Genomic DNA, 23,188 nt, shown 5'->3' with positions numbered 1-23,188 from the left:
ACTGGTGTTTAAGTCCCAAAGCAGAAGCATCTGAGCTGATGAGAAAACTCTGAGCTATGCAGCTACGAACTATGGATCACCACGGCCCACATACTACCATTCTCAGAGGGCTGCAGTGCTCTCTGCCTTTCAGCCTTCACCAACAGGCCTGACCTTTGCCATAGTGACAAATTCTTTTTTTTAAGTTTTAATTTTAGTAAAATATTAGTCACAGAACTGTGTAAAAGAAAATGGAGATCTTTTTCTCAGATGGATGGTGCACAGTCCTTCAGGGCTCCACTTAACAGTGAGAAAGTGTTTAAGAGAAGGGGTTTGACATCATAGTGGAAAGGAGAGAGCCAGTATTTGGTGATCCAAAGGTGATTGGTAATGATGGGCAGTGTTGTCCAATGAGGAAGGGGCACTGTATGGTGCTCTCATAGTTACCACAGTGGTCACTCGCTACATTCATCTAATTTTAACTTTAAAGAGGCCTAAGATGAAAGTAAAATATTAGTCAGTGAACTTTGCAAAGGAAAATGGAAATATTTTCCTCAAAGACATTGGATGGTACTCATTCCTTCAGGACCTCCATTAAACACTGAAAAGATGTTACTCAACAGGAGGGGTGGGATGTCATAGGGGGAAATTCATTGTGATATCACAAAGGAAGCCAGACAGTGATTGAGGATGATGGAAAGTGTTTTCCAAAGGGAAGGGGAAGAGCCACAATGTGATGTTGTCTTAGAGTATTACCACTGTGTTCACTTATTATATCCATCTAATTTAAATGTTAAAGAGGCCCCAGTTGAAAGAAAAATATCATTCAATGAACTTTGTGAAAGGAAACAGAAATATTTTAAAGTCTTTTCCTCAGACATTGATTGGTACATAATCGTTCAAGGTCTCCACTAAACACAGAAAACATGTTGCCCAAGGGAAGGGGTGTGCTGTCATAGTGGGAAAGGGGGAATCAGTTGATGGTGATATCACATAGGCACAGAGTGTCCACAGTGATACTCGATATTCACCTGTAATGTGGTCTAATGTGGTCAGTGCAGTGATTGCACAGGAGAAGAAAGCCTCCTCTTTCTTTGTGTAGGTGGTACAAGGAGACAGGGCTTTCTCTCTCTGTCTGTGTGGATGTGGAATTTGGAGGTGTAGTAGGAGGCATTCCCTTGTCTCTGCATGGTAGAGGTAGACCAGGAGAAAGAGTTTCTCTGAAAGTGTGGAGGTGGGACAAGGAGGCAGGGCCTTCACCATTGGTTTCTGAGGTGATTCTGTTCTGCAGGGTTTGTGAGGCGCTTTGGGGTCCTGAGCAGATGAAAGCTGCTATTTAAATGTAAGTGCCATTCATTTATTCATTTACCTTCATGATTCCTTTTCCAACCAGTCTGCAGCAAATTCAGCACTTTCACACCAACAACATGACCCAGTCTGAGTCTTGGCTCTCTCCCCCCTCTCTGTGTGTTTTGGCGAATGTCTCTCTCCCCTCCCTGACCTGTCCCCGCCGGCTCTCTGTGTCCCCCTTTCAGGTGTCCCCTCTGTATGTACTCCACCAGCCGCCCGGCCGCCCTGGACAGTCACCTGAAGACGCACTGCAAGGCGCAGTTCCACTGCCGGATCCGCCAGGCAGTCAAGCCCAGCCAGCTGGAGCTGGACCGGCACGTCGGCGAGCGCCGGCCAGCGGGCGGCCGCTACAGGTGCGAGCAGTGCGGCCACCTGTCCAAGACCGCCAACAAGCTGGCGGAGCACACGCGCGTGCACACGGGCGAGCGGCCCTTCCACTGCGACCGCTGCGGCTACAGCTGCAGGCGCAAGGACAACCTCAACGTGCACAAGAAGCTGAAGCACGGGCTGCGGCAGCCCCTCAGCTGCCCGCAGTGCACCTTCTCCACCGCCCACCCCTGCGCCTTCAGCCGGCACGCCCGCAAGCATCGCGAGGAGGGGGAGGGCGGGCTGCCGGGGGGCGGGGAAGGCCGCAGGGGGGGAGGGCTCCCGGGCGGGGCCAGTGGGGCCAGGGGGGGGCGGAGCAGTGGGGCCAGCAGCCCCCTCCTTGGCATGTCGGCCTCCCTCGCCCTGCGGTCGGTGGCGCTCTCCGTCACCAGCAGGCAGCGGAAATCCTCCCCCGCGCGCTGTTACCTCCCGGCCAATGGCTGCTCCCCCCCTCCCTCGCCCTCACCCTCGCCCTGCGAGAGGTACCGGAACTGCCACCTGGCCAGCCTCGTCCCCCTCACCACCCTCTTCGGCTCCGCCCGCTTCGGGTGGAACGGCACATTCCACTCCCACTCCCCGCCCTTCTCCGGACTCCACCCCGCCTCGCACTCCCCGCCCTCGCCCTCCCTGTCACCCACCTCGCTCAAGCACTCCTTTCTGGCCTACCTGGGCCTGACAGAGAAAGCAGAGACCGTGTGACGGTAACAAGAGTGACGGGACCTTTCTCACTTCAGCATAATGGGCTAAGGGATATGTATCACAATGGGGAAAATGTATACAAAAGGCTGTATGTGCTTAATGCATTTATATCAGTGCTGCTTTTCCTCTCTCTTACCAGTTAATTGATTTTGTTTTTGCTTTTTTTGGATCAGATTTTGAATGAGTACCCTTCTGCATTATCTAAAAACATGTCTTTTCATAAGTAAGAGAGACTTTCTTATGCTTAATTTTTGTGGAAATTTGTCTTTTGCAGGGCGCTAGGAAGCATGCTCGCATATGTGTTCTAATAGTTTTGAAGTCATTACGGGATGAAGATAAATACCCGGGGTAATTATAATGCTCCCCAGAGTAAACTGATGAAGCAGAGATGTTTTAAAGACTGTTTGAAGAGCAGCACCTCACAGCAGTTACCCATTCCTTGTACTCTACACAGCTCCAACACTTTTCCCTCAGCTCGTTTTAGAGAAGAGTAAGACCTTCCACAGAGCCCTTGGCACAGGCACACAGGAGGGAAGGTGTCCCCTCTGATTGGCTCACACAGGGTAGGCGTGGTTCAGTACTGAGTGCAGCTCCAGAGGCCACAGAGCCCAGAATATTGTCACAATCGGTGCCACAGTGGAAGTAGATCATGGGGCATTTAAGCACTTATGCCCATGTCTTACAGGATGTCTACGCTGTGGAGGTGATGGGTTTTACTGACACAAGATCCAGCAGTGGTCCAACAGTGCTTTTCTTTGGGAGCTTTGTCATTTTGGGAGACATTTTCTTTCCCCCAGAATAACCTGAATGAATGTACTGGCTTTTAACTTAGAAGCGAACGTGCTGTAGATATCGGCACGCAAAGAGCTCAGTTCAGCTTTGAAAGTCACGCTTCGATGGCCTTCTATGTCTCTTTTTTTTCAGTTTGTTCCTTTACAAGCGTTCCCAATTCAGAATGAACACACAGTAACAAACTTCTGTGAGGACGCTCAGAAAAGGGTCTGAGACTCTGAGTTCTCAGTGCGTCTTTGCACAGCGGAAGTGGAAGGCTTTCCTGCATTCCTCACATCCAATCAGGATCGCACTTTACAGGAATTTCGGATAATTCAGTGAGTACACACCACATAAGCACCGTTCACTCCAGTGAGAAGTGAGTTGTTTTATGAAAGGCCACACAGTGAGGTGCCGTTTTCTTATCAGAAAGAAAATGTTGAATGAGATGTGTGATCAGCCGGGTTTAGGTAGTGGGGTGGCTCCCTGTGCTCTAGCCTCTGTGAAATGGGGGCAACGCCGTGTACAAAAGGCCCTCTTAATCGTTGGATAAATAGATAGTTCAGGTCTAGCTCACCCTGGGCACAAATGCCCAGGCTAAATTTTAAAAAAGCCAATTTTGCACAGTGCTTTTGTTTTTTTTGCACTTTTTCCTACGTGTCCTCACCAGCGTGCAAATCTCGCAGAGAAAACTTACTTGATACTTGGCATCACCCATATGTCCGTGTATACAAATGAAGGCAACACATAGCCTGAGACAGAGACAAGAACATGTGGTAGTGAAATGGTTCTGGGGTTCCCAAGTGGTCACTGAGCCAAAGTGGTTTGTTATTTGTGAAGGGATTATTTGCTCCCACCTGGTTACTTGTTTATTCTCATCGATTTATAATGATGGCAATCCGATTTGTCTGAAAGACCAAATGCACACGAGCAGGGTCGTTACGATGAAATCTCATTGGCCCTGAGCCGGAGGAGGGGCCAGCGAATAGCCGAGGCGGCGTTCTGTAAATGCACAGAACCACCCAGGCGCACGTTCACGCGGCTGGTTTTATCTTTTATACTCTAGTGCCACCTGGTGGAAGAGAGCAGCTTTTGCATCCCGGAGAGCGGGTCAGACTCGCTCGACCGTCCCTCGGACGCCTGTTGTTTTTGCCTTTGAATGCTGTTAAATCACATCGCACGGAGAAAGGCCGCAGCCTCGCTCGGAGTCGGACGCGTGAAGGGGATGCTGGGATTTCTGCAGCCTTTTTCACGCCCGAGTTTTGTAAGCACTTAACTTCTCATTCTCATTCGTCTGCATTGTGACTAGCACAGTGATTTAACACCATTGCGTGACTACCTTTAGCACTTCAGAAGATGCATGATATTGCAAACTACGACTCTCAGCACTTCCATTTTTAAGCTCACGTTTTCCCCTGCTTTGATTTCCTCATGCAGTCACCACTGCATTGGTTCCAGTCCTTCTACTGCAGGTTACGCAGTATTTTATTACTTGGTTTGGCTCCCCTGTCTTTTTTTGTAATATGTTTTTGGCACTCTGTAAAATTGGTCTGTGCTGTATAGAGCTTTTTTATGACTTCGTTAAGGCTGTACAGGGTTGATTGTGACAGTTAACTGGTAATTAGATCATTTGTACTTATTTTGTTTTGTATTTGGCATTGTTTTATGTTTATGATTGCCAGTTTCCAATGTAACATTTGAAAGTAAAGCTTACGAGATATAGCGGTTGTTCTCTTGCCTTCTTTACAGTTGATATTTTCACATAAATTCCAGGTTTACCGCTTCCATTTTTAACGCTGATTTTAATGTGTTCATTTAAGGGGTCAAGAGGGGGCATTTTTAAATTGGCAACTTTTCTCAAAGGCATAAATTTAGAAGCCCTTGTCCAGCAGATTATGGGGAAACCTTACTCTGATAGATCCATCTGTAGGGTGTAGAACAAACTGGTAATAAAGTGTATAGCATAAAAAGTAGACCACAGGTATAGAAGCCCAGGAAAAAACTGGACGCACCTGGTACCAGTGGTCAGCAAGCCTGGGAATTTCTGATCTGAGGTCAGTGTAGCAGCCACGAGGGTCGGTCCCCGCTAATGGAAACAGATGAAGCAGAGAGAACATGTTTGCAGGCATAAAGACAGCCATTTATCACCGGGGTTTGGATTTTTCCCTCTAAGCGGCCACATCCCGGGACCCGCTCTGGTCCCCTCTCCGAGGAGAGCACAGCTGACCGTGCACACCTCTGTTCACCTGTGCATTCCATCACCGCTGTGACGCCTCTGTCACTGCTCAGATGTGCTCACAGGCATGTCCGCTGCAGTTGCCTGCTTTCTGTGAGTCCCCTTTTCTGTCCCGAGTTGTCCTCTGCAGCAGCTACTAACACAGAGTATGTTTGTGTGTGGTGAGTTTAAATGTGTGTGTGTGTGTGTACACATACATCTTTGACCTGCACATAACTGGGTCACTGAGGGACATTTGTAGTAAGGCCTGACTACACAGGGAGGCTCCTCCAGATGCAGGGCCATTGCTGTCTCTCCTCTCTGCATATCTAATGCATCTCTGGAAGGTTACCAATCATTTGTTAACATTGATTCAGTTGTCCTGGGAAATTTACATTGTTCATGTATCCATTTGAACAGCTGAATATTTACTGAAGTATTTTAGGTTAAGTACTTTGCTTCTGGGTAAAGCGGTACTGAGACTCCTAACCTTGTGCTTATATAAGCAGTTTTTTAACCACTGGTCTGTGCTCCTGTCACATATTTTTCTAGCTCTGTTGTTGAAGTTCCTCACTGTTTCCTCTGTAAATAACCAGGCATATAAACAAATAACATTGTAAACAGTAAAAAACAGTAACCAATGTAAGTCATTCTGGATGAGAGTGTCTGCTAAATGCCAGTAATGTTATGCAATGGAAGCAAGGCAATCTTCAGCTGGTGTGCAAACTGCATACTGCTTATGCCATGGTCCTGAGTCTGATCTAGTGAATTTACAGAGCTCTGCTGAAATGGAAGGCAACCACAGCACTCACCTCAGCTGAGAAACATCAACCCCTATCAGGCAGCTGTGATGAAGACAGAAGGCTGGGAATGATCCAAAAATTAAATAGTACTTTGCAAGTGAATCCAGAAAATCACTCCAATTTATTAATTTTGATTGATGGAAAAAATTAATCTTTTTGTGATGGAATAGTTGGAGGGAATAATAATAATTCTCAAATCCTGATGGAAATGATCGGGTGGCAAACGAGGAGATCAGGGGATCCATCACCCAGAAAGCATTGCGCATAAAATTTTTACATTCATAAGCCAGAAAACAATGGCACTGAACAAGGCAGGGAGAGGGAAGAAAAAAATCAGTTTAAATGAGGCTCTGAGCTCCTGTTTCAGGAACAACGTCTGATCACACCCTACCATCTTCACAAAAGTGTCACATGCATAGGACGTGCATGAGATAATGCATATTTATGGCCTGCAGGAATGGCACGAACACCAAAGTGTCCCACGGCACATATCAGCAAGGCGGGAAACTGATGTCAGAGATGTAGGCAGGAGGGGGCCTTATCCCTTGACATCACCCCCATCAGGCAACATCAGTGAGACTGGGAAGAGCAGCTAACTACTGAAAACATAAGCTTCTCTGTTCCCACTTTCTATAGAGGACAAAGTTGGTACGACTGAGTAGAGAATAATACTAAAAAGTGAAAATGAGGAGAAGTTCAATTCAGTAGCTGAATGTTCATTTACCATAGGGATGACTGTCTGATCGTGCATGGAACAGTAAAGTCTATAAATATTCATTTCATATTAAGCCAGAACCTCACAATCAGAGTGCCATGATTGATGAGTTTATATTCACTTTTCACACATAAATGTGTGTCTGTGTAACCCTGAGCCTTACAAACCTCAGATTCTCGTTTTTTGGAATGATGGAAAGTTTTTTAGTCCATGTCTGACCGTGCAGTGATTTTACCAGAAATGGCAGTGAAGTGAATGTCACTTTTTTACAGCTCCGGAGTGCTCTGTATATTGGAGTACAGCTGTGTAAATCATTGATGTTCATGTTAACCACCACAAAGTGTCATTAAATATAAAAAAAGACAAACTGCGGCTGCCTGAGGGGAACAGGCGTGCCACAACTCTATGGTGACAGCTGGAACAGTGGCTGAGGTTCAGGCTGGTCAGTCAGTGAAAGCTGTGGTGTAGTGAGGGGGTCCCTAGAGTCATCTGGATCCAGCACACAGTTGTGTGGAATGCTCCACCTCCAACACACCAATACTGTGCACAAACACAGCACATACAGCCTGCACTGCACAGACAGAGCATACACAGTCTGCACGGCAACACAGACATGGCATGCACAATCTGAACTGTGCGCAGACACACAGCACACAATATACACAGGCACAGCACAGACAGGGTTAACAAGGGTTGTGACAGCTGTCCACATCTACAGCAGCACTGAGCAGTGATCAGGGAACTGCTGGAGGACTTCAGTCTTAATCAGTGTGACGCTGCTGTTGTACACATGAAGTCCATTTAAGCTGAGACATGAATCGCTTCATTAAGCACCCAGCTGTGTGAATGGGTAATATTTATGCTGCCTGTGTTACCCTGGACGAGGGACATCTGCCAAGCAAAACAAAAACAAAGAAAAAACTTGTCTCCAATTGCTACTGAATAATGGTCCAGCCAACGCAGTGACTGTTGCACTTGTGTGCAACCGGCCAAACACAGGTGTGAGCATTATTAACGATGTTGATAAGAAGATTATAGTAGCCATCATAATCACTGGCAAGCTGTTCTATGGAGAGCAGATTACAAGGTGCCCTGCAGGTGCACTGTGTGACCTGGCATGACCTGGGATAATTCACCTGTGGAGCCTGAGGTTTTCCTGGCATTACACTGCCGTTCCAGACATGTGTAAACCCAGTAGGAACAATGTCACTCAGAGGACAAGACTTCCCTAAACCACAGACAGGTTGCTGCACACCTGTGCAATACAGTAATTAGACTCCAGGTGTCACTTTTTTGGAAGCTCCGCTCTCATTGCGCTCTAGGCGTATGATCATGCCGGAACAAGACGTGCCTACATGAATGGTGGCAGTAGAAAAAAATTCTTATGCTAATGCAGTTTGGGGATTGAGGAAATTGTCGGTGTCATTCATCAGTACTGGTATACACTGTGCTTGCGTTAACTGACAGCCATACATATTTAAAATAAGCCACTTCACACATCAGAGGCAGCTTTTGCTGACCTTATCAGGACTAGTTTTGATAAAGATGTCCGCTTTTCAGTCTCGGAGGCATAGGAATCTCATGCCCTCACTCTCCCCGTCAAGTAACAACACTGAAGTACAGTACAGTTACTGACATCAGTTACTGACATTGCCGAAGATGGTGATGAGGCTTGGGCAACGCGCTGTGCCTGAACTGCATCACAATCTTAAGCCTATTTTAGCTGATTCGGAAATTCACCAAAACTAACCCGAGCAGGCTGCACAGTAGGCTGACGATAACTTTGCAAAACAAGTAGATGCACAAAGTTCGACAAGTTGTCATGCATAAAATGGGCACAGCAAACCCGAGTGGAAGGGTTACCCGTCTTGCCATTTTCTTTTCTAAAAAATAACCTGCATCCTTTCCTGAGGAAGCTGGCAAATTATGGAAATAGATTCAGTTTTCCCGGTAACAACCATGCCACAACCGGCGCTAATGATCATTTTTATTGGAATTGACAGAATGTCATCAGATTGGCCTAGCCAAGTGAGACATCACAATAACAGCTTGGTTTTAAAGTCACCCAAAGAGGAACTCATTACTGTATTCTGGCAATGGAATGGTCTACCCTCCCTTACGGGTGAGATTTATTGAAATATGACACTGTTTACATTATTGCTTATATGCTTACATTGTGGTATGAACTCAATCTCAGGCCAGACAGCGATTTTTTTCATTTTTGTCCACTTTAGTTTGACGATATAGTTCTCACAGTGTTATTTTTGTATCTTGTGCCGGTATGATGACAAAACATCCGCAAAAAAGGTAACATGAGAAAGTATGTTTTTGACCCCCATGGGTCTTTAAAATGCACATGACTTAAAAAGCACATATTGCATTTGAAGCAACATATAAAACCAGGACTTGTGCAAACAAGCTTTTCATGCTTTTCAAAGTATTCAGTAGTTTATTTCTGTACTGCACATGGACATGATTAAATAAATGTCAACAATGGAATGCTCAAACGTAAGGAGAGGGAATGTTTTCCACACACTGCAAGTATACTATGGGTTTGGAAACTTGAAAAATCATTAATGTGCACATAGCGTGACAGAAGAGAACTTTTATGCCAGTTTTCAACATAGTGCTATCGGTACCAGTATGAAAACATTGCCATCGTGGATTGTACAAAACGAAATCATTTTAAGGCTGTGTTTTTTTTTTTTTTTTTTTTTTACAGACAGAACTTAGTGCTTGACATTCAAGATGATTGCAACGTATCACACGCACACACACACGCACACACTGTATTAAACTCACTTTGCAGACATTTTAAGGAAACATTGACAGCACAGTCAAATTACTATGACACAAAGGTTAAGTCTCTGTACAGAAAGGTCCAACATTAGCCTATAATTGCATTTGAAATGAATACAGGAAAACAGCAGGAATAATCAAACCAAACAAATCTCCTATGGGCACTTTTTCCATTTGGCCTCAGAGATAAAAACATGGAAAAGAAAAAATAAATTGCTTCAAGGAAAAAAAATATATATAATAATGAATATTTGCACCCACTGTACAGTAACTAATTTTTAAGGACCACTGCATGTCATTTTCTGTGAAAAGCAAACAGTCCCTTATAACCTTCACATAACCATATATACACATAGCAGGCTGTAGAATGTCCTAGTATCTTTTGGTTTTTTAGGCTGACAACTAACATTGTCATGATTATATTTATTGAATGATATTAACCATAAGATATCATTCATTCATAAGTATATCTATGCCATTAACTATTCCGAAGTGCCTCGGGTATACAGTGCCTTTGCCCGACAACAGTTTTGGAATGACAAAATGTAAGTACTGACAGCTTCAGTAACTACAAGGAGGGGCAACTAGTAACTACAGGGACTTTGGTGAGACTGCTTCCATTTCTTCTTCATAGTGTAATTTTTGAATGATTCAAGCATACTGTGCAGTACAGCTGTTGTTCTAATGGGCTCACAGCACCTATGAAAGAAAAAAAAAAAAAAAAAAAAAACTTGTATCCACCTCTTCTACAACTTCTCAACAAGCATTAAATGAACTGGTTACCAGCTAGACTTCCAGCATGTAGAGAGTAAAGGAAGCGCATATTGCAGCAGAATGTTGTTTTCTATTACCAGTTCTACTAAATGAGCTGAAACATAATGATGAAAAAGTTCCAGGTTGCAATGGGTGTTTTTTTTTGAAAACACTGAATACCCTTTGTGTTCAGAAACAAAATCACTTGCTACTGTATTAAGAAAAGGTAAAAAAAAACACAAAACAAACACAGGGACACACATATTAACAGGGATCTAACTGTATATGGAGCAATAAGAACTTGGTTATAAATATTCTGTGCGTAGAAGATGCGGTCATGAGTGCAGCAGATGTCCAGGTTTACAGATAAGCATTAACAGAGAAGAGCACTATTGAGAACACAGAAGGCTTCACTTCAGCTAACAGCAGACAGAACTCACAAACCAGTTTACGGTCGAAAGAACGAGAGGTTGTGTAGACATCACGCACTCTGTACCACAGAATCAAGTGAATGTTTTTCCCCACAGGTGTTTTTTGCAACAGCATTGCATGCAAGTCAACAGAAAGGTTATAGTTAAGAATATTGTGAGATCATGCTTGGAAAGTACCCTGTCATGTTTGAGGCCCTGTGAAGAATGAACTCTGAACTCTGAACTCCATACCAGCAAAATAGTCCTAATGAAACTGCAAAGTAAGTTGTAAGATGGCAACCATATGCCTAGTTTAGAAATGCTGTTCCTTCGTGGCATCGTCACTCTTTAAAGGAAATGTATATGACACTGATTTCATGGCCAAAATACAGAGTAATATCTTCTTTGAGTCACTGACATGTTGAACATAAAAGCTGCCATACCTATTTTCCAGGCTCGTGTTTGTAACCAGTGGTATTGTAACCATGTATCTTCATTTGCAGTTTCACATAAAGTTCTCCTCACTTTGAACAGTCAGGGCATTCAGTTGCAAATACAAGGAATGGTGCAATCAAATAATCAGAATTATAGTGATAACAACAATCAGGCATTATCTTTTCCTCCTAAGAAGAATCATTAAATAAAAACGCCACACTGCACCACATGAGCCTGTCAACACTCAGAAGCTCCAGGGCCGGGGCTGTGAGATGGCCTAAGAACGTTCCTGTATGCAAGAGGAACTAAACCGCAGTGCCACTCTCCCACCACACAAGACCAGGGTCCAGTTCTTGGCACACTGCACACGCTTGTCTGACGCTGCAAAGTGGAACGGATGCATGCTGAGGATGGGGGGGTGGGGGGGTGGTGGTGGTCACAGGCGAGGGCAAGACGATGAAGAGCGGGAGGGTGGAGGACCCTGTATGGCACGAGGAAGGCAGTCCCGATAGGTAAGTGCACAGTGAACCATTGATCCGGGAAGGGGACAGGGACATTGGGTGGGGGGTGGGGATTGGTTGGGGAGGGGGGGGGTCACTGAAGGTAGCGGTACACTTTAAAACAGTGGTTCCCGGAATCGGCGACCACAACATGGCCGTCCGACGTGAGAGCCAGGCCCTGCGGTCCGTACAGGGGGTCTGCCGATGTGTTGATGTAGGACAGGAAGGAGCCACTGCCATCAAACACCTGCACAGTAAATGAGAATATGCAAATTTCAGCCATTTTCCAATAGTGTATTGAAGATGCTTGTGATTGTTCATTTTTGCTATTCTTGAGTGATATCTACCCCACTGCTTGTAGAGGAAAACTGATTGTAATTGATGTTTAAAATAATCTTTCACAGCTGTATGAAAAAGATGGGAATGATTAAGACAACTGGTACTTTAAAGATGGTGATTTGGATAAATAAAAAGTTTTCCCAAGTATATGACTTCTGTATAAATTCAACAGTACCACTTTACACGTATTGCTATAATTATTTTTTCTCCTTGTGCCCTTTTGAGAACCTACAACTAACTACATCTTCTTTATTCCCTGTATCTGACCTCACCTGTATCCGGCTATTTCCCCAGTCTGCCACAATGATATTGCCATTAGTGTCGACTGCCACCCCCGTTGGGGCATTGAACTGCCCGTTCCCTTCACCGTTGGACCCAAATTTCAGCAGGAACTCCCCCTCTGAGTTAAATACCTACAGTTGCCAATTACAGAAAAAAGGCACAAAGCATGTTATTGTGAGCTCCTTAGCATATCAAAGGTGGCTATATTTGGAGTTCCAAATGTAATATTGCACTTTCTCATTCGGAAACAGCCACCTACTCTACACTGAAGGCACTGTGTCACCCTTACCTTCACAGAGTGGTTATGGAAGTCTGTAATGATGATTTCATTATTACTGTTCACAGCAGCAAAGTGAGGTCCTATACACAGAGAAGATACATAAGGTTGGTCATACTTTGTAACAGCTTTGTGTATTAACAAAATAATAAATAATATTAAAGTAACATATCCAAAAGCAATGTTCGTTACATTGTCACATTGTATTCCCAGCATTGTATTCCCATAAAAGAGCTGCGTAGTGCAAAAGATTCTGGGGTGGGCTCATTGGAGTGGAAGGCATGTTATCCTTTGAGGCCTCACCAGCTTTTCTTCCAAAGTTCAGATAATTCGTCTTCACACTGTGAGAAAGAGGCTGTCACTCCCTGATATTTACCATAGCCGCATAGGTTAAATTCCAGTCACCATGAACAATGCTCCTTGCTGATGGTCATGTGGCTGTAATCTCAGCCGATTTGCCGCAGCCCCGGCCTGCGGTGTGTGTGGAGGAGCACGTGGGAGATCCCCTCAGGGCTAGAAGTGTGACTCACGGTTCCAGAGACAACGTGACTGGGCCACCTACCACTTTCTCAGATCTGTATGTGTGAGTGAGCGAACTGGGGGGGGTTACAGGAAACAGAGTGCTATGCAGTGTAGCATAGTGGTTAAGGAGCAGGACTCGTAACCAAAAGGTTGCCGGTTTGATCCCCGCTGGGACGCTGCTGCTGTACCCTTGGGCAAGGTACTTAACCCACAATTGCCTCAGTAAATATCCAGCTGTATAAATGGATAACATTGTAAAGAACGGTAACCTGTGTAAGTCGCTTTGGATAAAAGTGTCTGCCAAATGAATAAATGTAAATGTATGCAGCACCATCCCGTACCTGCAAACTGCCTGTCACCGTTCCCGCGGCTGCCGAACTTGGTGACGATCTTGCCGTTGGGCTGGAAGATGAAGACGCAGCAGGCCTTGTTGTCCACCACGATGATGTGGCCGTTCCGGTCGACAGACACGCCCTTTGGCCCCATCAGCTTCCCCGAGCCAATCTTTGCCTGTTGGGAGAACGATGCTGAGACTTTCCCTGCTGCATGTCTACTGTGCACATGAAGCTTTTGCAACCGTTTTCATATACACAATGTCATTTCATTAAGTTATTCAGCAGAAACCCATTTGCATGGCAATATAATACATAAAGGCATAAGCCACAGCAATATAAACTATAAAATAACATCATAAACATTAATATGAGCGCATTTTCCAAAACAACGGATTTGCATCCCCAAAGAGAGACCCACTGATTCTCTTAATCAGAGAATTAATATCAGAGCACTTTGCTAATACTGCCTGGATAGCAAAAACATTTCCAGACATACAAGCAAAGTCTCTAATTCACATAAGACAGAAGACAAAAATAAGACAAAGACACAGAATCCTTATAACCATTATGACCTCATCAGTCTGCAGACAAGCTCACCTTGAACTTGCCATCACCGGAGAAGATGCTGACCCACTTGTTGTCATAGTCGGCGATGATGATGTCACCGTTGGGGTGGACAGCCACACCCGTTGGACGCTGCAGTTGCCCGGGAGAACGACCCCGCACCCCAAACCGACTTTTAAACTGTCCATCATTGGAAAAGATCTACCAACACACAAACATGGGTGATGGACATTACACCCTAATATCAGCACAGTATGACTGCAAAACCTGACAAATCGTACGCCCACTGCCTTGCCCGTATTTTGAGTATTTCGACTGAACTAAGGTCAGAACTTGATGTATTTTAAGGAAACAGTAAGCCAGGAGAATTCAATTTTATTTCATGTTTACAACACTTTTTCTGTTCAAAAATCCCCTCAGAGAATGCAAAGAAAGACTACACAACATACAACAGAATGATCCTTCTGTCGGCCTTCTTTAGGAGTCCTGGGGGCATCTTACATGGTAGGATGAATGTTTCTACACAAAAACAGACTTCAGATACGGACACTATGCTCTCCACAATCTCATTACTTTGACCTTTTGCATTTCAGTCTAAACTGTGTTTAAAATGGCAATCACAACCAGCATCAGCTTTGATGAACTGTGACCCAAAGAATGACATCATTTAAAGAAAGAAAACAGTATCATGCCTGGTGAACTAATACTCTGCATAACCTCCATCACTGGTTTCATGTGGGTGTGTTTCATTTGAAAGAAATGAATCAAATGGATGCAAGGATGGACACAGAGGATTGTGAGTCATCTCCATGGAGACCAGTCGCTCTCATCAAAGGGGCTGGGAGTTATGAGAAAGCTTGTGATTGGCTCTGCTGATCTGTGCGGAGTCATGATGCACGAAGCACTGGCTTCCCGCAATCACTGCAGTCTATTAATACCAGAGCTGCAGTTCCAGCACGGACACTCCCGGTACTGTCTGCCCTGTAACACTGATCTCAGGTCAGCTCACCTAACTATCATTATAAGATTAAACATTATGGAAAAAAGCTTACAGTAATATTGGATCAGACTAAAACAGTCGGTTTGCACCCCCATGAAGAGACCCAGAGATGCCCTTAATCTGTTTATCTGACTGCTCTGCTAGGGACTGATGGATAACAAAAACATTTCCAAACAAGAAACTGAGGTATGTAATTCAGATGGCAGACATTTCCTATATGTATTCAGTGTTAGCTGAAATCAAGACCATCATTATTAACTGAAAGCAAATATAAATAGTTACACTTTATAGAAATGATTCTCACTGTGGTGAACAGACTGGTAATACCATCTTAAATGATCTTACCTGAACACACTGATTGTTACTGTCTGCTATCAAAATTTTGCCAACTGAAGATGCTGCTACACCCTGAAGATTGGTGAATTCCCCTTTATTTCGTCCCTTTGTCCCTGGAAAACATTCAGCACACGAACCACAAGTCAGTCTAAGGATTTAATCTTCCACAGAGCGGGTCATAATGCTAACATAGCCTCAATCTAATCTTCTGCTTTCCCACACTGTAAATCTACGTATCTATGTCTATATATTATCATATATCGAATAATGTTATGCTCACACTCACTGGTCTGGGAGTGTTGTTAGCCTGATCTGACACCGTTGTTCATTCAGCTTGAATGGATACATTTATGTTTTACTGTGCTGGAGTGTCTGCTAAATGAAGGTAATGTGATGTAATGTTATATATAAAAGTACATCGACATCCAAATTGATGAGTACAGCTGCACTACTAATGACCATTCTGCTGTGTGTCAGAGCACTGAACTTGCGAACCTCCTGTGTCTCTATAAATAGGGCTGGGCCCTCAGTATCACACCATGCAGAGAGCCACATGACTGTGCTGGAGCTGTGGTAGCACAGCAGCAGTGGGGTCAGCAGCCGTCCTCTCACCGATTCTGAAGATCAGGTCGTCCTCGATGGGGTTCTCTTTCCTCTTGCCCGTGCTGTACATGCTGGCCGGCCGCTTGATGGCCTTCTGCTTGACGTGGCCGCTGCCCGGAGACTTGAGCCGCTTCTTGGCGCCGTCGGTGGTGGGCGAGACGTCGGCGGACTTGGTGACCTTCACCTTGAAGGGGCTGCCCTTGATGTGCTGGTCGTAGAGGCGCAGTGAGAGGGTGAAGTTGCCCTCCTTCAGCACGGTGTACAGGTACTCGTAGGTGCCGTTCTTGTTGTCCAGGATCTCGCCGTCGGCCACGCTGCCGTCGGGCGTGCAGATCTCGGCCGTCAGGCAGGCGTTGCCCGTCTTGCACAGCTCGCCGTCCTTGTCCTTGGTGGTGATGGTGACGGAGGTGGGGTGGCCCACCACACACTGCCGCAGGCCCTCGCCGCTGGCCACCGTCTCGTAGGCCACGGCGTTGGTGGTGACGATGGTGCCCAGGTTATGGATGGACTTCTTCAGGCCCTCGGTCTCGATGAGGAAGTCCAGCTGGTCGTTCTCCTCGGGCTGCAGCGGGTAGTCCTGGCTGGCCAGCTCGCTCAGCCGCTCGCTCATCTGTTTCTTCACCAGCAGGACCTCGGCCTCCGAGCCGTGGCTCAGGGCCTGCTCCGTGAAGTTGCAGCTGCTGTGGATGCCCTCCTGGCCCTCCAGCAGGGTGTCCAGCTGGGCCTGGAGCACCTGAAACACACACACACACACAGGCACAGACAGATGGTCACCAGACGCACACATATGCGCACACACACACACAGAAGGAAGGGGAAATCTCTGTATTCCCCTCTGACTGCCATGGACTCAACATTTCTCAGCTGATCCCAGGTCAGATACAGTATGGTGACTTTGTGGAAAAAATGCTTACTCAAGCCGATTTAGTAAGAAGTGCGACACCGAACTGATGTAGCATTAACCGAGGGCCTCACTACAGCTAGTCAGAAGGGAAAAAAGCCAAACAGTTACGGCTAAGCTGACTCCAAAAGTGGCTCTGAGCTGGTGTAGTAAGTCGCTTCTTTGTATGAGCTATGAATGGAATGTGCCAGTAATGTTGCCCTTAACATGCACGCTGTCATCAAACGCATAAAAACAAAGAGTCATCACAGGCACACAGAGCAACCCGTTCAGATTTAAATACATAGTATCAGGATAAAAAGAGAACTCTATACTCATTTCTCTGTCTTTCTCATCCTGCTGCAGCACCAGAGGTGGTTTAAATCCTGGCAATATCTATATATATTCTATAAGGTGTGTCTCTGCTCACAAGTCAAACAAAAAAAAGGTCTTACCTGAATCAGGCTTTCACCAATTCAGCAAAGTTGCTAATAGATTTAAGCGCCTCAAAACAGGTTAATCTTTGATGTGGGGTTTGAATAAAACTCCTGTATAATTGCTTCAGGTTTACCCCCCTTGTTAGCCTTTAGGCTGAAGCCTCTGCACAGAGAGGACTCTCTCAGACAGACAGGCGTGTAAGCCTTCTGCAGTGCATTACCACCATGTGATCATGTGGCTCTGTCAGCCAGAGGCCAGGCGGGGCGATTGGCTCTCCTACTGGGCGGGACGCCACACTCTGCTCCCTGATCCACCTCTCATTTAATCATTAATCAGAGGAAGGCCGGGGCAGAGGCATGCACGGGGGGGCGGTTCCCTGATGCGGGCAGGGGCGGAGACTCTGAGGGCAGCGGGCAGTTCTCTGATCTGTATCTGCCTCTCCTTCCACAGAGTCAGCAGGAACGCCGCTACACACGGACAAACATATGCCTCACATTAAGTGCTCAGATCTAATCAGACACATGCGAGGCACTTCAATAAATCAGAGAGAGAGAGACAGATCAAATACGTAAAAATCTAATTTAGTATTCTAATAGTTTGCAAATGTTAATTCCAATTCAGCAGAAGCTATGAAAGTAATTTCACTCTCACTGTTAAAGCAAGCTGTAGATACGGTGTACTCCATATGCAGTCATGCTTCTGAGTGTTACATCAGTGCAGCCTGTTAATGTTTAAAGCCTGGTTCTTACCCTTTGTTTTACTACACTTTGTTGAATGTGTTTCAGCAACACCATTGCTTTCTGTGCTGCCCAAGTGCAGCCCAAAGTGGACCGTAGACGTTCAAGCACGGTCCTCACCTTCTGTTTGAGACCGTAGTTCACCTCCAGCTCCATCAGCAGCACGCTCTTCCGCACGTTCAGCGTCTTCTGCAGCTCGTCGAAGGTGGCGTGGATGTCCTCCTCGATGGACGACTTCTGATTGGTCAGCTGCTGCAGGATCTCCGACAGGACCTGCAGGGCCGAGTCGATCTCCGGCAGCCTGTGAGTGTGGGGCAGGGGTAGGGGGGAGATTTGGTTTACTCCATCAAAGGCCCGTCCTGCCCTTTTCCTTCAAGCTGTCCTATCACCTAGAGTACAGCTATACACCAGCTTGATTTTACTGTCTGACCACATTACTGCTTGAACTTGACAGGCTGTTCCATCAGTACATGCATTTGAGGGACACAAGCTTTTTTGAGTGAAGTATAATCAGTATTTTCACACCAAAGACATCACTACTTACATGACTACAAGAGGTTACATCACTACATCTAGCAGGAGTATACTGAATTTAAATACCACATTGTCGCATCATTCTCAGTGTTCTGACTGCCCAAACTTATAACCTTGAATGAGAGGGACTACATTTCCCAGCAGTGCTTGAACAGTGAAGAGCTGCATTTCTGGCTTGAAGCAGTCTGTTTACTGGGCTCTGAACTGAGCATTTCCCAGCAAATACTGACGGTTTCCTCAGGTTAGTTTGTGCTTTCTAAATAACAGGTGTCCATGTCCTCTGGGCGACTCATGCTCCTGTTGCACAGGACGCACCTGCGTTTGACGGCATCGAGCTGTTCCTGCAGGGAGGCTTTGTGCTGCTCCACCACGTCCTTCAGCGGGACGGTGTCGTGCTCCGCGTGCTCCCCGCCCGTGCACTCCTGACACATGGCTGTCTCACACGGGGGGCAGTAGAACTCCATCACCTGGCAACAGCAGGGAGCAAGCCCCATCAGCCCTGCTCACATAGGAAGTTATAGAGCGCACGCACACACACACACACACACACACACACACACACACACACACACATACACACACATACACACACATACACACACACAAACATTTCAAACACACTGCCACAACACTCAGCTGCAACACACACACACACACACACACACACTCAGAAATGTGCCCTTCCTGTTCACCATCATAGTAGATTAGCTGTGTGTCACCTTCTCACAGTGGGATTAGGTTGCCATGGCAAAACAGGGAGGGAATTTGAATCATTAGCATCCCAAAGGACATGGCCCAACCCTGCCACCCGCTCTGTCCTGTTTAAGGACTCAATTTATTCTACTCATTATTAAAAATGCTAATCCTGCAGGCCTGGAACCCGTAATCATCTACCTGCTGTAATTATTGCATAAAGATGTCTGCCAGCTCTTCCTGTGTCACCATCTGCCCCTGAAATGGGTACAGGCCTCAATCGGGACACCGTGGATACGATCCACACCGGCTCTGACGCAAGGACGCAAGTTTAAAAACGAACGCGAGTGGCAAATCCCACTGGATCGTAAAAATAAAACTGTTGCTATGGAGACCTGAAGGGGCGGGTGCACTGAGCCCGCGCTGAGCTCCCGAGTCCCGAGAGGACAGCCCCAGACGCGGGTTCAGGTTCCCCGAAACGCACGTGTACAGACATGGCAGGCACCACAGCGAGGGGCGACAGGCCTCAGCTGCAACGGGGCACACTGAACCATAAGATCTCTTGCACACAGTGTTCCCAGAGTTCAGACTCGTATTTTGTTTGGCTTTACGATGACTTTTTAATACGAGTTGTAAGCTCCGCAAGGTTTAATTTTATTGCCGCAATAGTGAATTTTTTTCCAAGATGTGTCTAAGACTTTCCAGGATGAAAATAGTTTCAGGGATTTTCGAAGATTTACAGGGAGCCTCGTACATATCAAACAACCGAAATGCAGCGGGAGAGTGGTCTGAGGACAAAATGAGGCCTTCAGCAATCTGTATAAGCAAAGTGGATTGCGAGTGTTTTAGGAGGGCTGCGGTGGAGAGAGGGGCGGGGCTTACATTGCCTCCGTGATTGGGGCAGGACAGGGGCTGCCCGGTGGCCACGGCCGTGACCGTCTCCAGCACGGCGCAGTCCTCGCTGCTGCCGCCGGGCGACCTCTGCAGCACGTCCATCAGGTTGGTGATGAAGAAGTTGTTCTGCAGGGCGGACACGCCCTTCTCGGGCAGGATGGACGTCTGGCGGCAGACGGGGCAGGACAGGGTCAGGCTGTGGGCCGGGATGTAGTTCTGCAGGCACCTAAGGGCGGAGGAGGAGGAGGAAGCATCAACCGCTGCAGCACATCTCTGAACACCACAGTAACACAGACAGGACTGCAAATCAAACCTCACTTAGCAAATCATCTGCCTCCCTCTGCAGGACAGAGCATGCTCAGACAGAAGGGACAGGCTTAAACAGACACAGTAGGCAACAGTGTGGTATAGTGATAAGGAACAGGGCTTGTTACCCAGCTGTTGCCAATTTGAGTACTTGGTGGGGCACTGCTGTTGGACCCTTGGGCAAGGTGCTTAACCTAAATTGCCTCAGCAAACACCCAGCTGTATGAATGGATAACATGTAAATATTTAAAACTATGTCAATCGCTCTGGATAAGAGTGTCTGTTAAGTAAACAAATGCACAAAGGAAGCTGTCATTTTGGGTGCTGGCCTAGTTTCGTAATTCATACCTGACAGCTGTATTTTGTTTATGGGGAAATGTAGACCTGTTATTAAGCACTGTACAGATAGAGCACTGTGAACAGCCACCGGTGAGAATGGCGAGTGAATGAGATTACAGTGGAATCCAGGATCTCGTCCGCGCTGCCCGACCTCACCTTTCACAGAAGGTATGCAGACACGGGAGGACTTTGGGGTTGTCGTAGCGATCCAGGCAGATGCTGCAGATCAGGAACTGCTTGTCAATCTGGCGCACCACAGGACTGGGGATACTGGAGCCGTCACTGGCCATCCTAAAACTCTGACATAGGGGTCCCGCGTCCTCTCACCCAGCGCCCTGCCGAGGGACGAGAGAAGGGGGTCAGAGTGAAACACATGCGCGCACACGCACACACACACGCACGCACACACACATAAAAACCATGAATTTGCTGTTACTCGCTCCCCCACAGGTCATACTTAGAATTGACTGTACACTCTATCACTCCTGTGATATTTACGAGGAGAAAAGTAAATCTGCCCAGTGACTCACGGGCATCAATTTAATTAACTGAACCAGCTTGTTCCATTTTATCAGCATCTTTTCAATTTTCATAGCAACGGTTGCCAGTTCAAAGCGAGCATATTTCTTCCCTACACCACTAAGCACATAGCGTCACCAGTCAACATCTTGCGAGATCAAGCGCAAGCTATGACAATGGCCGACTGAAAGCTCCAGCACAGAGCTGAACAGCAGTGACGGCCTGGCTGTTCCTTTGGAACGTCTCCAGAGAAACAAGCCAGCTTCGCTCCCCTGTTGCTCCCTGAGCTTTTCACATCCACTGCAGCTGAGACATCCAGAAAAAAAAGCACAGCTGTCCTCCGTACGGCCATCTGGTCCCCTCCGCGCCCAGACACAGTGACAATGTAGGACTCGCTCTTACAGAGATCCCTCCACCAATCACTGCCTCAGCTTCACCTCCACAAAGTAGGTCTGGAGAAGTCATTCCATCATACAGTCCTACTTCCAAGTGAGTGGTGTTTCCAAGTTAAGTATTTCAGAAACAAGTATTTCATTACACAGCACAGGCAAACCCCGACAGTGGAGTCACTTTGTTCTCCTGCATCCCAGAAGCCATAACTAAGCCACAGGTGACAAAACAGACATCTGTCACACAGGACAGAATCATGTCATGGGTCACTGTTACAGGCGACAAAACAGCTCTGAAACAATACACGACAAACCACTGTATTCAGTCCTTCTGATTGTGAACAAAACATGACCTTCCTGTACCCTTGTATCACTATGTAAATCTCTAGCAAATCTATTTACTGCAACAGATACCAAACAAAGTGGAGCCAAAGTAACAGAGGTTTTGTTTGTTTAAGTGAAACAAAGCCATTTATTGAGTAATAAATATGGACATTATGAGGAATGGACCACCGCAGCATATCTCTACGTGCTAAAAAGAAGTCTAAACTCTGCAGCTGTTCTTATTAGATACAGCCATGAGCCCACAAAAATAAGGAATTGAGACCAGCTGAAAGAGGGATTTGATTCACACTGCTGTTTTCCACCTTACTTAAAAGGGAGAGAAACAGGTCACCTTGTACTAAAGCAATACCCTTTGGGATATTTTCGGCAACTAAAATATACTCTGGTCCGGAAAATATCTCAATAAAACAAGGGATCACATTGCCATAGCAACGATGGAGAAAAGGTTACACATACACAAATCGCATTCATCAAGTCAATTGTAGATCCAGTTTAAGCGGCATAAAATAGAGTTCCTTTCTGGCATAAAGCCAACAGAAATACACCCAGCATAAAACAGCTCATTTCCATCAATTGGTGAACAGTGATGGAGGAAGCAGCTTACTAGGACACAGCTCTCAATTGATTATAAAACAAAAGGAATGTCAATTACTCTGCACCGTCGCCCAAAAAACAAAAACAAAAAAGCACTCCTCCTATGTGACGACCCCCCCCCCCCCCAAAAAAAAAGCACACTAGCCAAACGCTCATTTCCAAGTAACTCATATTCTGCAGCCTACGGTCTGAAAGGAGTAAGTTCACAATCAACATCCGGCAGAGACTCCTACAACCTTTTAGACAGCTATGTTTATGTAACTTGAGCTGCCACACCCAGACAGCAGAGCACTGTGAGTTTCTGAGAGACGGTGTGTGGCTCAGTCCTGTTGAGATTAAATGTGGGTGAGAATTAAATCCCGATCAGGTCTGTGAACGCTCTATGTGGACAGGGGTTCACTTTCTGTGTCAGGTCGTGGCATCACATCACTCAAGAGGACCTCACCAAAGGAGAAGACACACCGGAC

General features: G+C 46.2%; 2 protein-coding genes across 8 annotated transcripts in view; one reads left to right on the top strand and one right to left on the bottom strand.

Moving 5' to 3' along the window:
- The window catches only part of LOC118769427 (zinc finger protein 827-like), a 46,941-nt gene extending 44,537 nt beyond the window's left edge, over window positions 1–2,404 (top strand). For 2 of the 3 annotated variants that reach the window (XM_036516510.1, XM_036516509.1), the window contains exon 14: window positions 1,515–2,404. In XM_036516510.1, coding sequence (XP_036372403.1) covers window positions 1,515–2,394 — 880 coding nt within the window. In that variant the 3' untranslated portion in view covers window positions 2,395–2,404. Of the gene's footprint in view, window positions 1–1,270; window positions 1,322–1,514 lie in introns of all 3 variants that reach the window. The other variant, XM_036516511.1, reaches the window with a different exon arrangement.
- Window positions 2,405–11,863: 9,459 nt separating this feature from the next.
- Window positions 11,864–23,188, bottom strand: part of LOC118769583 (tripartite motif-containing protein 2) — a 32,359-nt gene continuing 21,034 nt past the window's right edge. For all 5 annotated transcript variants that reach the window (XM_036516741.1, XM_036516742.1, XM_036516743.1 and 2 more), the window contains exons 2-12: window positions 21,031–21,209; window positions 20,218–20,455; window positions 18,958–19,109; window positions 18,229–18,409; window positions 16,063–16,786; window positions 15,460–15,563; window positions 14,148–14,315; window positions 13,557–13,725; window positions 12,706–12,776; window positions 12,407–12,547; window positions 11,864–12,042 (exon numbers count right to left, since the gene is read on the bottom strand). In XM_036516741.1, coding sequence (XP_036372634.1) covers window positions 11,890–12,042; window positions 12,407–12,547; window positions 12,706–12,776; window positions 13,557–13,725; window positions 14,148–14,315; window positions 15,460–15,563; window positions 16,063–16,786; window positions 18,229–18,409; window positions 18,958–19,109; window positions 20,218–20,455; window positions 21,031–21,164 — 2,235 coding nt within the window. In that variant the 5' untranslated portion in view covers window positions 21,165–21,209 and the 3' untranslated portion in view covers window positions 11,864–11,889. The remainder of the gene's footprint in view (window positions 12,043–12,406; window positions 12,548–12,705; window positions 12,777–13,556; window positions 13,726–14,147; window positions 14,316–15,459; window positions 15,564–16,062; window positions 16,787–18,228; window positions 18,410–18,957; window positions 19,110–20,217; window positions 20,456–21,030; window positions 21,210–23,188) is intronic.

The sequence above is a fragment of the Megalops cyprinoides genome, chromosome 22 (genome assembly GCF_013368585.1).
Source record: "Megalops cyprinoides isolate fMegCyp1 chromosome 22, fMegCyp1.pri, whole genome shotgun sequence".
NCBI classification, from domain to species: domain Eukaryota; kingdom Metazoa; phylum Chordata; class Actinopteri; order Elopiformes; family Megalopidae; genus Megalops; species Megalops cyprinoides.
The sequence above is the reverse complement of the archived record's forward strand: the minus strand, read 5'-3'. Positions and strand labels throughout refer to the sequence as shown.